Source organism: Melanaphis sacchari, unplaced genomic scaffold, assembly GCF_002803265.2.
Source record: "Melanaphis sacchari strain LSU unplaced genomic scaffold, SCAv2.0 Contig103_pilon_pilon, whole genome shotgun sequence".
NCBI lineage: Eukaryota > Metazoa > Arthropoda > Insecta > Hemiptera > Aphididae > Melanaphis > Melanaphis sacchari.
This window is the reverse complement of record NW_020270383.1, coordinates 336,422-349,484: the sequence shown is the minus strand read 5'-3', so window position 1 is coordinate 349,484 and position 13,063 is coordinate 336,422. Positions and strand designations below refer to the sequence as shown.

Here is a 13,063-nt window from a genome sequence, read left to right as displayed (position 1 = left end):
TGAAAACCCAATTGATTGTCAGCGATAGAATACAAGACAGTTGTTTTATCATTATTATTACTATAAAAAAAAAAAAAAACAAACAAACAAAAGAGAACGTGGTTTGTAATAAAATTATATCATTCACTACGCAGTTGTACTGTGTGCATATTATTATAATATACCTACTATTAGCAACGATTTTTCAAATCGATAAATTTATTTTTAAAGAAAAACAAATCCTTACAATATGTGTATTTCAATAGAGCTTATATTTATTTACATTTTTATTTTATATAATATATCCGACTAAAAAACTATTTTATCACGGAATATCGAAATTGAAATATTGAATATACTGTAAAATATATGCTTTATTATTATCTTCGATGATGTATATATATTCGTGTAAACATTACGACAATATATTATACAATACCTAACTATACATATTTTTAAAATCCGTTAAAACAATACTTTATATTGTGGCTTTACAATACGTTCTCTTCGAAATCCTACATTTTATTATTATGTTTTTTTTTATCAACACTATTATATTTATATCATTGTATACTAACTTTCTTTACAGAGTAGGTAGTGTTGTTCATTTCTTGTTTTAAATTATTCTTATATTTATATAAGCTAAATAAGAAAGAATATATTGTATTTACAATACAATACCAACGCCAAGGCATAGGCGCTTGACACTTGGAGGATATACCTAGCTTATTCTAAAATTCAAATGCCGAAATAATATTATAGTATGATTAATAAAATAAATAAACACTATTAGGTGTTTTGTAGTTAAATTTATTATTATTTTTATCCGTTATAAAGAATACCTATTTTGATTATTTTAACGTTTATACGTATTACACTCATTTCGGGTAAATAAGTAAATGGGTCAATAGTTAAACACCTAAGCCAAAAATGTTATTGTTCAATCTCTATATAAGTGTTTATAATAATGTTTATAAAATTAAACGATACAACATTGTCTGTGTGTATACGATTTAAAATCACTACCTAACAGAGGTGCTATTTTTTTATAAATATATATATATATATTTATTTTTAGCACCGCTCATTAGATGCCTCAACAGATGAACTAAGTCAACCAAGTCGTGCTAATGGGAGATAATGGTTGTATGATTAATATTATAATAATTGTAATGCAGACTTGCAGAAGGTGTTATATAGACATATAGTCTGTTTATTTTGTTACTTAAGAAATAATTATGATTTTTAACGATATTGAACGTGTATATTATGTAACTCGTAACATAAAAATGATTTCACTTGATTGAATTAAATAAATATACTTGTAGTAAAAATGTGCTCCACATAATATAATACAATAACAAGTTTTTACTATAAACTTCTTTTTTCTTTTTTTTTTTTTTGAAACACCAATTTACCTATATTATAGTAATTATAATAAAATATAATCACGTATATTAATAAAAAAAAAAAAAAAATTGTTGTGTAAAAACATATTAAAACGGGTTTTATTTTAATTTTATGAAAATTTAAAATTCATAAAATTTATATAAGTAAATTTATATCTACCTGTATTATTTTGATTTTTAAATGGCAACTTTAGTATTTTGTTGCATAATCTAAGATCAAATACTTTCTAAACATGTTGATATTCAAATATCAACCCGAACGTTGAACAGTTATCTTTTTTTCTTTTTTTTTATTAAAATAAATGTTCAGAGTTAGGGAAGGTACACTCAATAGTTTTTGTGGACCTAGGTTCTAGGTAGATTACTATACGTTATATTTATATTTTTTGCGCCAGCGAATACGAGCATAAAAGACGTTCTAAAAATAATAAAAATAAACAGATTAACGCCTAATTGTTTAAAATGTAAAATGTATACATTTATCTTAATTAAAATGTAAACATAACGATAAAAAAAATTATATAGATACAATTAGAGTTACTTTAATGTATACCTATTTTCAACGAAATAGAATGAATTTGATTCATCTTCAATACTTACAACTACATTCGGTGTGATTTATTTCAAAAGTGAACAATTATTATAACTTATACTCTAAAGCACAATAATTTTTAGATACTTAATGAAATATTTAATAGATGGGTACTAAATATTTTTTTAAGATGGAGTAACTAGTGTGACTGTATACGTGAGTAACGATAGATTAACGAAAAAAGGTTTCGAAGTTATAAACATACTTTTTACAACAAAAATCATTAAGTTCATGAAAGGATATACCTAAATATATAATGGCCATAACAAAAAGTTAAAATTAAAAACAATATAAGCACATATGAGCTTCATGTTGTTGAAGAATATCGCTGAAAGTATCCGAATACCTAGCTTGAAAATTATACGGTCTTAAATTCATTTATTTTTTTCTCTGTATGTACCTACTTGTAATAAAAAATATGAATTTAACTCGAGATAATTATTTTATCAAACAAAGAAGCTAGGTTAATTAATAAAAACTCCTTACACACAATAATGTATGTTGTAATTATTTAATGCATATTATAAAAGTTAGAAAAAATATTTTTTTTAACGTTAAGGTATTTGTTAAATTTTATTATTTTAGAAAATATTATATTTTAAGCAAAAAACTGTTAATGAAGTTATAGTAACCTAAATTTATTTTCTTGTCATAAGTAACGTACATACCTTATATGTATACATATTATGTTTAAAAACCGTTTACAGCAAGTTATAAATAAAAAAAAATAAAAAATGAAATCACGGTTATATTTAAACAAAAATTCATTCTAAAATTTTAAATGTTCAACATAAACAATCTACAAACAATTTTGTACACTTAATTTGTATACAAGCAAATTTAAATGAATTTAAGGGATAAAACTGAAAGAAATCCAGTGTTGGAAAATAAAAGCCACCTAAATAGATATATGAAATTCTGAAATTATATTTTGTTGATATGGAAAAAAAATACGTCAAAATTTAGATAAATATTTTATTTTTATATATAAGTAGATTTACTTCCTGTCGACAGAAAGTCAATACAAATACTCCATATCTATTCCGTTTTACAAATATGTATTTTGAACGTTGAAATTTACGACGTATAATACTAATACAAATATAACATAAACGTAATTATAAATTTATTTATTTAGCTAAGTACTTATATCATTATAGGTTAATACAAAACACTACATATATGTGAATCAAAAACAATACTTTATCGTCAAAATGGTTTTATACGATTTCATCAAACGTCCGGTAAATTTCAAAAGCGTAAGTATTAACTACTAATGCTGAAACACTCAGTGCACGAAAAAAATTTGAAATTATTTTCTAAGCTATAGTTTACTAATAAGTAGAGCTAGGAATTTAATGACTTCAAAATACACAAAAATGTACTAAAAAAAAATAAAAAAAATACACTTAGATGAGAGAAAAATTTAATTTTAAAATAATTAATATTTATTAATTTTTTTACTACACAAAGTAAATAAAATTTTTTTTTTTAAGAAATAAATTAAACAAATATATTCAAATTTGAGTTAACAATTAATTATATTACTTTTTCAATATTAATGGACTGAAGTAAGTAATTGGGATTACCTATACAATACATATTAAAAAAAGCTTAAAATAAACAAAAATTAGTTTAAATACACTAAATTAACGTGATATTTGTAAAAATGATCTTAAAAATGCAATAAAATACATTTAATACAAAAATGCGAAAAAAACAAAATAACAATTTTAGATTCTAAATTGTTATATTATAACGAAACAAATTTGGTTTTTTTTGGTTAGAATTGTATCGCACTTAAAGAAAAAAAAACACAAGTTATCAAAATCTTAGCTCTATTAATAAGTAAACTACTAAGTTGATAAAATTTATTTTTAGTCAAAAGTTTAAATCTCTAGGGTCACATAACATATATTGCCTACATCGGTTTCTCAGGATAATTGTGTAGTGCACTAGAATTAAGGGGCTACATTTTCCTCGAAAAATGAAAGAAGTAGTAGTTTATCAAATACACGATCCGATTTCGCAAAAAAAAACTTATTAATTTACTCTTTCTAGGTATCTACTGTATTGAGTTTCTTGATAAAACTTTAAAATTAGATTTTAGGTATTAAATAAAAGTAAAATCTTCTGAGTAATCGAAGGATCTAAAATTACACTAATATGTAATAAATAAAAATTAAGTATTACGAAAAAAACAGAGTTCCATCTTATACTCACATTAGTCCCACTATGATATAAAATGAAACAGGTACCTATTATATTCTTAACACCATTATTATACTAATTATAAAAAATACCAGATAGACAAAAAAAGTACATTTATTTATATAAAAATTAATATGATTAGAATTTCTAAAATAATAATAACATGGTATTGAAATATCAAACAGTATGACATTATATACAGTTTTACTAAATAATTGCTCGACATAAGGGGAAGATAAAGTAACAGTAAAACACTGATATCACGTCAGTTAATGTTACTAATATATCACTGATTTCTTATCAAAAATCAGATACGATACAAAAACTTAAACGGCAATAGTGTTCTAAAGACGTTTTGTAATAGACAACGGGTTATTGAGAAATTCATTTATCCCAGTCAAGTATCCCTCGTGTTGGTACCTATACTCGTATTGCCCCTTGTTTGTCACTACATTATTTAAAAAAAAAAACTTACTTCAATACGATAATAATAGGCATCAATAATGATAAAATAGGAGTAGTAGTACAGTACTTAGGTGCTACAATATGTACATTTATAAATTTTATATTGTGCGTATTAGTTTATAATAACATTTATCACACGATAAAAGTTTTACAAAATCAGAAAAATGCCAACTACAGTTAGAGCGTGCCTATACAAACGTCAATAACAAATCATATCTAGGAAGTCTCTGCTTACCAGTTACCGGCCACCATAGTTAACAATTATTTGAGTATTGATTCACATCTACTTGTCCATCTGGATACAATATGCTCAATTCCTAGGGAATAGCAGGTGATGGGTTACTAAGGTTACTTGGTAATAAGTTCTTTTCTAATGTTCAAATAAGAATTGCAAATAAATCACCCTATAACTTCATAAATTTATAACAAAAAAAAAATGTTAATACGATATTTAAAAATGAAACTATTTAGGATATTAACCTACAATGTTTAAATAATATAAAATACCTATCTTAATAAAGGTGTTTTATACAATATTAACTAAGTAACGATTATGTGTTCATAAAGTTATGTTTTTGGTATTAATGGTGATGATATTGCGATATGAATTATAATTAAAAAAAATATATTTTGATAATTATAATTTATCCAGAATTAATGTTTGTTTGAAGGACTGAATAGTATTCCATTTATTGATCGTACCTATCTGTCCTAAACTTTTAACAATATATGCATTATAATATGTAGTACTAATGGCCTAGTCAATGAAGCCAACTTTTTATTAATGGTCAATAAAAAAAAAAAGATGTATTAGTAACGATGTAAACATTGTTTCAAAAAATATGTATTCAAATATGAACGCATTCAACTTATCATTAAATTATCAAAATATAAGAAATGAATAGTTTTATTCCATAATTTTTAAAATTTCCAATTTAATGTAACACTAAAAAAACACCAATGGTACTTAGGTACAATGGAAAATATTATCTTCTCATTTCTCAACACCATAATATTGAGGAAATATGGAATAATTTAAATGTAATCTTATTTATTTTTCTACAATTTACAATAAAAAATAACATTAATAAGTAAGAATCTATTACCTATATGTAGGATGTAGGAACCACGAACATCAGATAATGGTAGGAATACATGAGAGAGAAATAGAGATAGAGCGTAGATCTAGGGTGTTTGGAGAGTAAAAAGGTAAATAATAACAATAATTAGACAAACAAATATATATAATATATATATTATACATATACATACATACATATATACGATTATTATTTAATTTTTTAAAATTTTTTATAACTAGAATAATTTAATTTTTTTCCCATGGTAGAAAAAGGAGACTGTAACACAGCGTTCACAAACACTGGACACTTATACACATATTAATAAAATGCACGTTTGTATACAAAACAAATAACAGCGCGCGGAACGTCGTCAAAATTAAACAAGAACAAGATAACCGAATACATAATAATATCTCCGACACATATATATATAATAATAATAATTCATACAAAATGCAACGTACGTAAATAATTATCTTAGTCCTGACTGCATGCATACACAGATATTATAATTCTATTACAAACGATACATTGGATTCATTGGAAAAAATGCACTCAACGGCTGATGGACAGATTGTAGAAAAAAAAACTGCATATCTTATCGCCTAACATCCCCCCCTAATAATAAAAAATATCAAAATAATATATACTCCTGTTGTGTCCGGGTGAGGCTGTCGTGGTTTTTTTCCCTGCGTTTTACTTAGCTCTTTCTCGGTCTTACTTAATGTTTTACTTTTAATTTTTAAATATTATATATATTTCTTATTTTTATTTTAATTTTTTTACAGTCGGCTTACCTACCAGTGGTGTTATGGAAATATAGTTTATAAATCGTTATTTATATTTTAATTATTATTATTCGTTTATTAAATTTTTTTTACTAACCCTTTCACCAAACTATTCTATGATAAGTTTTGAAATAAAAAATTCAATTTTTTTAAGAAAAAATATAAAGCGTACAATTATTCTATAAATATTATAATGCTAATTTTGTGTTATTTTATTTACGGCTTATGGGTGATCTAAATAGTTACATACATAAACATATCATATTTTTTTTCTTATTTTTTTTTTTTTATGTAATGACTTGAACGCCTCAAAATGTGTTAGAACCCGAAATTTATTCAAACAAAACTTTATGAAAAAACAGATTCTATATAATTCAACATATTTATCGTAATTTTAAAAAGAAACAATAATTATATTTTGTGTAAAAAGTATTATCTTTAAATAAAAATAAAAATTGACAAGTACACGGATAAATTATTATTAAACAATTGGGTATTCTTGTCATGAGCTTGTATTAGTTTTTTTCTTATGTAATTCTAATAAAATAACTATTACAAGCTTTGAAAAATTAATATTAGACATAAATAAAAATAAAATTTGTAAAAGCGTTCATGTCATAAATACAACGTCATTATTTTGTCCAAGAAAAAATAAAGCCCAAAAATGAGATTAACTATAAAAATGAAACACTCAAAGATATAATAATAATAAATAATAAGAATAAAAACTAAAGACAAGCACAATAAAGTTATTTTCATTATTATCTTGTAATATCAATTTTTGGTTAAATGTAAAATAAATATGACGTTATTTTCACAATTTCAAATTGCCAAAAAATAAATAAATAATAAATGGTTTATATTATAGTTCTAAAATACACATAAATATTGATTAATCCATTATTTTTTTTTACTTAAGTTGTAAGACATGTATATTATTGTAAATAGGGATTAGTGAATATCCAGCAGTAGTAAATAAAAACCCCATTTACGTTTTTGTACAATTAATATAAAATGTGTTATCATATCAATCAGCCGTTTTAATTTCTACTATAACTAATATACATTTGTTGATATAATATATGACAACATCGGTAATGGTTCAAGATACAAACGGCCGTCTGTACGGATTTAACTACTATTACAAATACAAAATGAATGTATAATTATTATAAATTTAAAACGAAAAAAATAGATACGGGAGGAAATGTGCCCACGAATCTACAGATACCTATCCTATAATAATAATAATGTTTAATAATCAATTAACTTTCAATTATTCTGCATAAATTTTTTTTTTTTTTTTTATTATATATTCAAATGCCCATGAAGTTGCTTTAATAATAATAATTAGTGTTTCAAGACATTTTAATAACCGAATAAATTTTGAGTCAATAATTGTTTATATTTCCCCCAGTAACCGAGCTATGTATAATGAATCTTTGGTTAAGCGCTTCGTAAAGCTTGGGGTTGCTTGGTCAGAGCGTTCTTGTTCTAAGTATAAATTATTAAATTTAAATATAACAATGAAACTGTATATAAACTATTGTGTAGTGTATAAATTACAAAAAATATTCTATTGATGTGAATCACAATGTTTTAAGTCACAGACAGTTATTTTGAATTATAATTTTATAATTATATAATGCCCATAATAATTGAGTATGTGTTAATTATTTAGTATGTAAGTCTAGAACAAGATGCTGGAGACAAAATTGTTAAATGTCAACAATATATATTTTTTATATTATTTATAATTAAATATAGTATAACAATTATATTATGGACTAGACCTCCTACTAGTCCATTTAGAAATGCTACTGTGGCATTGTTTAATTTATGTAAGTGGGGGATGGATGGATTATCGCTAAATTTGTAGCCAGGTCAATGTTTCAACCTAGTAAAAGAGCAAAAAAAAAAAAAAAAGGTAATAATAGATTGCGTTTAATTTGTTTTTATGGGAGAAGATGTTGTTTAGAAATAGCAAAAAATGTTTTATTTTGTTTTTAATTTTGAGGGGTGTTTTAAATTAGTTTGAAATTTTGTATCTCCATTTTCTATGTAACACTCCTGGGAAGGAAGTGCTACATCCTACCATAGTTATTTTTTTTTTTTATAAAATTTTTATAAATATATAAATATATATATAATATATACTTTTTAAATATAAAAAAAAATTAACAAAAAAAAATTAATAAATTAAAAATTAAATAACTTTTAACAATTTATCAAAAATAAATTTAAGGAAAAAAAAGGTATTTTTTTTTCAAAATTTTGTCTCCCTCTTTTTAATTAAAAAAAAAAATCCCTAACTTTAATCATGTATAAAAAGAGCCGATTGTGAAAGGTAGATAGAAGCAAAAATCGTCTCTGTCTATACCCTAACAATCGTTTGTACTCTTGGTCACGCAATCAGTCACATCCCCTCCTTTGACCTATAAGGTCAACAGTAGCTCTTAATTTGTTGTGAGGAAAGACAGCCATTAGTTCCTGTAGCAAATAAACTGACAACAATAATGTATTGTGCAAATATCATTATTTGTAATGTAGAAATATTTGACGTCAGTGGAGGAGATATATTTGCCAGGAACTAATGATAACTGTCATCAACTCACTGTTGTGGTGTTTCTGTGGGTCTGCTGTTGCGTTGTTGTGGACGTGGCACCGGATTTGCTCCAGATGCAACCATTGAACGAATTCTTCTTTGAGCCGACTAAAAATTAAATAGTAAGCATATTATATTTATTAAAGAAATCATTCAAAATATAATTATGTTACTTACTTGCGTAGCCAAAAAGTGACCAATAATGTGTACAGTAGTAGTGTCTTCTGTACCATCAGTTGATCCTTGTGTTGGCAGTTTAATTATAGATCCAGTTACTCTTTGCAATTCTCTAACATTTGATCCTCCACGACCTATTATGCGACCAACTTGGCTACTAGGCACTAATATTTCTACTGTCAATCTAACTTCTTCATTATTTGGAACAAAACCTTCATCCCGCAACTTGTCAAATATCATACCTTGAGCCTATATAAAATAAACAATTAATTATGAAATTGAAATGAAATAAAGTATTTAAAAATTCGACATAACTCAATAAATTGTAAATGAGAAAGTTTTAATTTTTCTTTTTAGTTGTGAAAATGGTTAAATGACCCAATAATAACAAAATATAACATTAAAAGCTGATAAAATTTAAACAAAAATAGTTAATTAGATTTTTTATCATACCTAAGGTATTAAAACACATTTTTAGTTAAAAGCATGATCTAAAATGTTTAAAAAAATGTATACTATACCTTCCACTGAGAATCAGCTGTACCAACAATTGTCACTTTTCGGCTAGCTTGTTGTGCACTGTTTGCGTCACCTGTGCTACCTGCTACTCCTTGTTTTTCATTTTCTGTAGATGCAACTTTGACTGATGCACCACTAAATCTAATCATACTACGGATATTGGAACCCTTAGTACCAATTATAGCACCAACGGCACTGTTTGGTATAAACAAAAATGCTGTTTCCTAAAATAAAATAATATTTATATATAATACATGTCAAATAAAAATAAATCGAGTGTTATAAGATTTATTTATATTGATTTGTAAGTGTACCTGAACATCTGCAGCCAAAGCTGGGTTAATCGCCGGAATGGTAGATGGATACATGGGAGGATATGGTGCTGGTGCAAATTGTTGATAACTAGTTGGACCACCGCGGCCTGGATAAGTTATACCTGTTGCTGACATCATTGCCATTGGATGAAGTCCAGGGAACATAACAGTTTGAGGCTAAACAGAAGTATACAAATATAATGTAACGTCAGTAAATTTAACCATACTATTATTTAAATAATAATTGCTGAGTAAATACTTACAGCCATAGATTGTAGATCGTTTTCAAAACTCTGTCTGAGCTTAGCGCTAATTTGAGCCTCTGCTTTAGACATATTCTCTATTGAGCCTTTGACAGTAATTATTCTTTCGTAGTTGAAGCTGTTGATGTCATTTATGCTATAATTATTTTGAATTGTTGATTACTATCTAATTTTTTACAAACATGTTCATGTTTGTACTTTTTACTTACCTAGATACAGTAATTTTTGTTTCAGTCTCAGACATAATTCTCTTGATCGTATTACCCTCTTTTCCAATTATTCTACCGATCAGATTATTATGAGCCAAGATCTTCAGTATCACATCACTAAAAAATATAATTAAGAAATCCATATTAATTTATAAATGTATAACACATTATTTCTTAAATTTAATTTAAGAAATTATTCTTGACAATTAATAATTACCTTTTATTAGTGTTAGTCGCTTCTTGTTGCATAACCTCCAAAATTTTACGACATGCATTAGTGCAATTTTCTGGATTGCCATAGATGGTTATAGCTTTTTCCAAAGAACCAACATTATCTTTCCGATGGACATCAACCCTAGAACATAAATTAATATTATAATTACCTAATTTAAAACAATAACATATCGACTTGGCCAACCTTTTTAAGATTAACAAAATAATATTTAATAACATAGATTTTACCTGGCTCTTGTCTGTTGTGTAATTTGTCGAATTGTAGAACCACCTCGGCCAATAATTGCACCAACCATATCGCTATGCACCAGTATACGTAATGGGAATTCTGTTTGTCTATTCCCAATAGTAGGAGTAGCGCCAGGAGCACCATAGGTCCTTTGTCTTATCGCACTACGATTTCTCCTTTCCATGGCTGGTTCAACTTTAACTTGGCAACCCTCAAGCTCTAAACCTGGCAAATTGGCTAATGCACTATAAAGATAAAATACACTTAATTAGAACCCATAGATCTAAAATTTATTATACATTGTACCCAATATGCATTTTTCACTGGAAATTAGAATATCTAATGTTTAACAATTGTGTTATTCTATAAATTCCACAATAATTGTGTCATTATCGTCAAAAAAACAAAATATGGATCAATATAATAAAATTGTAAACATCATAAAAAGTGAAAATGAAAAAGGCAAAAAATATGGGGTCAGAATCTAACAATTTCACAGTTACAAAATGTAAACATCGAAGAGACTATTCTAGGTCTTAAATTTCTGGTTAGTACATGACGACATAGTGGACAGAATGGGTGGTAATTTGTATGCTCACTTGTGTGCTTGTTCGGTGGATTCGAATGTGATCTGTATAACCTGTGTCGGTCCATCGCGTTGGCTGAGCTTCTCGATGTCTTTGACCTGACCGAACTGCAAGAGTATCTGATCCAATTGTTCGAATCGAACACTGCTGGGCACGTTGCTGATTACGATCTTGTTGGCACTGTAACGAGAACGAAAACAAGTATGAAGATTATTGAGCGCCAGCACGAGTAAATTGGAAGGTGGTGGACCACGTGTGTCCGTCGAAGCTTATATCACAACGTGTTGTGCAATCGTGTCGAGGGTGCGGGAGGTCGACGGACGACGGTGATGCGAAGAACATCGAGCGTATACCGAAAATAATGGTCGACATTGTTGCGAAACGACGTCCTCCTCTACCGCCGCCGCCGCTACCACAACGACTTGGCGCAGTAGTGCAGTACTACACCTCCCTAATCAGTAATTTATCAGTCCGACCCAATACCGCCCCTACACTGTGACAGTTTCTAAATTTCTTTATTTAATACCATCCCGCACGACATCATAGATATTGCTGCCACTGGGTCGTTGGGCATCCGCGTTACACTTTTATTATGATCAATTTATTTGTTCATCAATCGCTATTACTATTTTTTTATTTTTTTTTTATTTTTATAATAGATATAGATATGGCGTATTTGTACAACCGACAGTTGTACTACTGGCTACTGATATATAAATATTTTACATGTATACACAGTACACACTACACGGACACACGGTTATCGTCGAAAAATGCATGATAATAATAATAATAATAATATTATTATTATTATTATTTATTGTGTACTAAAATATCGTAAAAAAACAGTGTGTGCGCGTGTGTGGGCGTACGTGTGTACTGTGTTAGCGTTATCGTCATTGAGTTTTCGATTTCGCAAACGTCGGCGCCCGACGGGCCGACGGAAGAGACGAAAAACGAATTACAGGGCGGAGGGAGCGTAGGTGGCGGCGCCGCGAATGCGGTCGGACAGTGTTGCCACGTCGTCGCCGTCACAGGCACCCGGCGTTTGCAGCCAGTTATAAGTACACGTTGCCGGTGTTTTTTATTTTATTTTCATGTAACCCACTGCGCCGGACACGGAACCGCAGTGCCCGACAGTGTGACCGTCGATTCCAGAACATTCCTGTTATCAACCAATCGTAAATACTAAACAGTAATTAATCGTATTATGACGCTGTTTCGTACTAGAGCTGTTGTGAATGGCATTACAGTGGTTCCTAATAAATAAAATTAAATAAGGATATTAACAGGATTAACGATACGGAAATTAATTGTTGAGGAAGAATTTAATAGCTCCCCCCCCTGAATGGCGGACCGAATCGATTCATGGACGAATTAATATTATAATGTGGTCGTAG

The 13,063-nt window shown here is 27.6% G+C and overlaps 1 protein-coding gene across 5 annotated transcripts in view; it reads right to left on the bottom strand.

The window, feature by feature from the left end:
* Positions 1–8,826: 8,826 nt before the first annotated feature.
* LOC112602502 (insulin-like growth factor 2 mRNA-binding protein 2) overlaps positions 8,827–13,063 on the bottom strand; it is a 44,850-nt gene continuing 40,613 nt past the window's right edge. For 4 of the 5 annotated variants that reach the window (XM_025350593.1, XM_025350612.1, XM_025350621.1 and 1 more), the window contains 9 exons: positions 11,676–11,843; positions 11,076–11,321; positions 10,831–10,968; positions 10,614–10,730; positions 10,405–10,540; positions 10,142–10,318; positions 9,830–10,051; positions 9,309–9,557; positions 8,827–9,239 (listed from right to left, as the gene is read on the bottom strand). In XM_025350593.1, coding sequence (XP_025206378.1) covers positions 9,138–9,239; positions 9,309–9,557; positions 9,830–10,051; positions 10,142–10,318; positions 10,405–10,540; positions 10,614–10,730; positions 10,831–10,968; positions 11,076–11,321; positions 11,676–11,843 — 1,555 coding nt within the window. In that variant the 3' untranslated portion in view covers positions 8,827–9,137. The remainder of the gene's footprint in view (positions 9,240–9,308; positions 9,558–9,829; positions 10,052–10,141; positions 10,319–10,404; positions 10,541–10,613; positions 10,731–10,830; positions 10,969–11,075; positions 11,322–11,675; positions 11,844–13,063) is intronic. The other variant, XM_025350603.1, reaches the window with a different exon arrangement.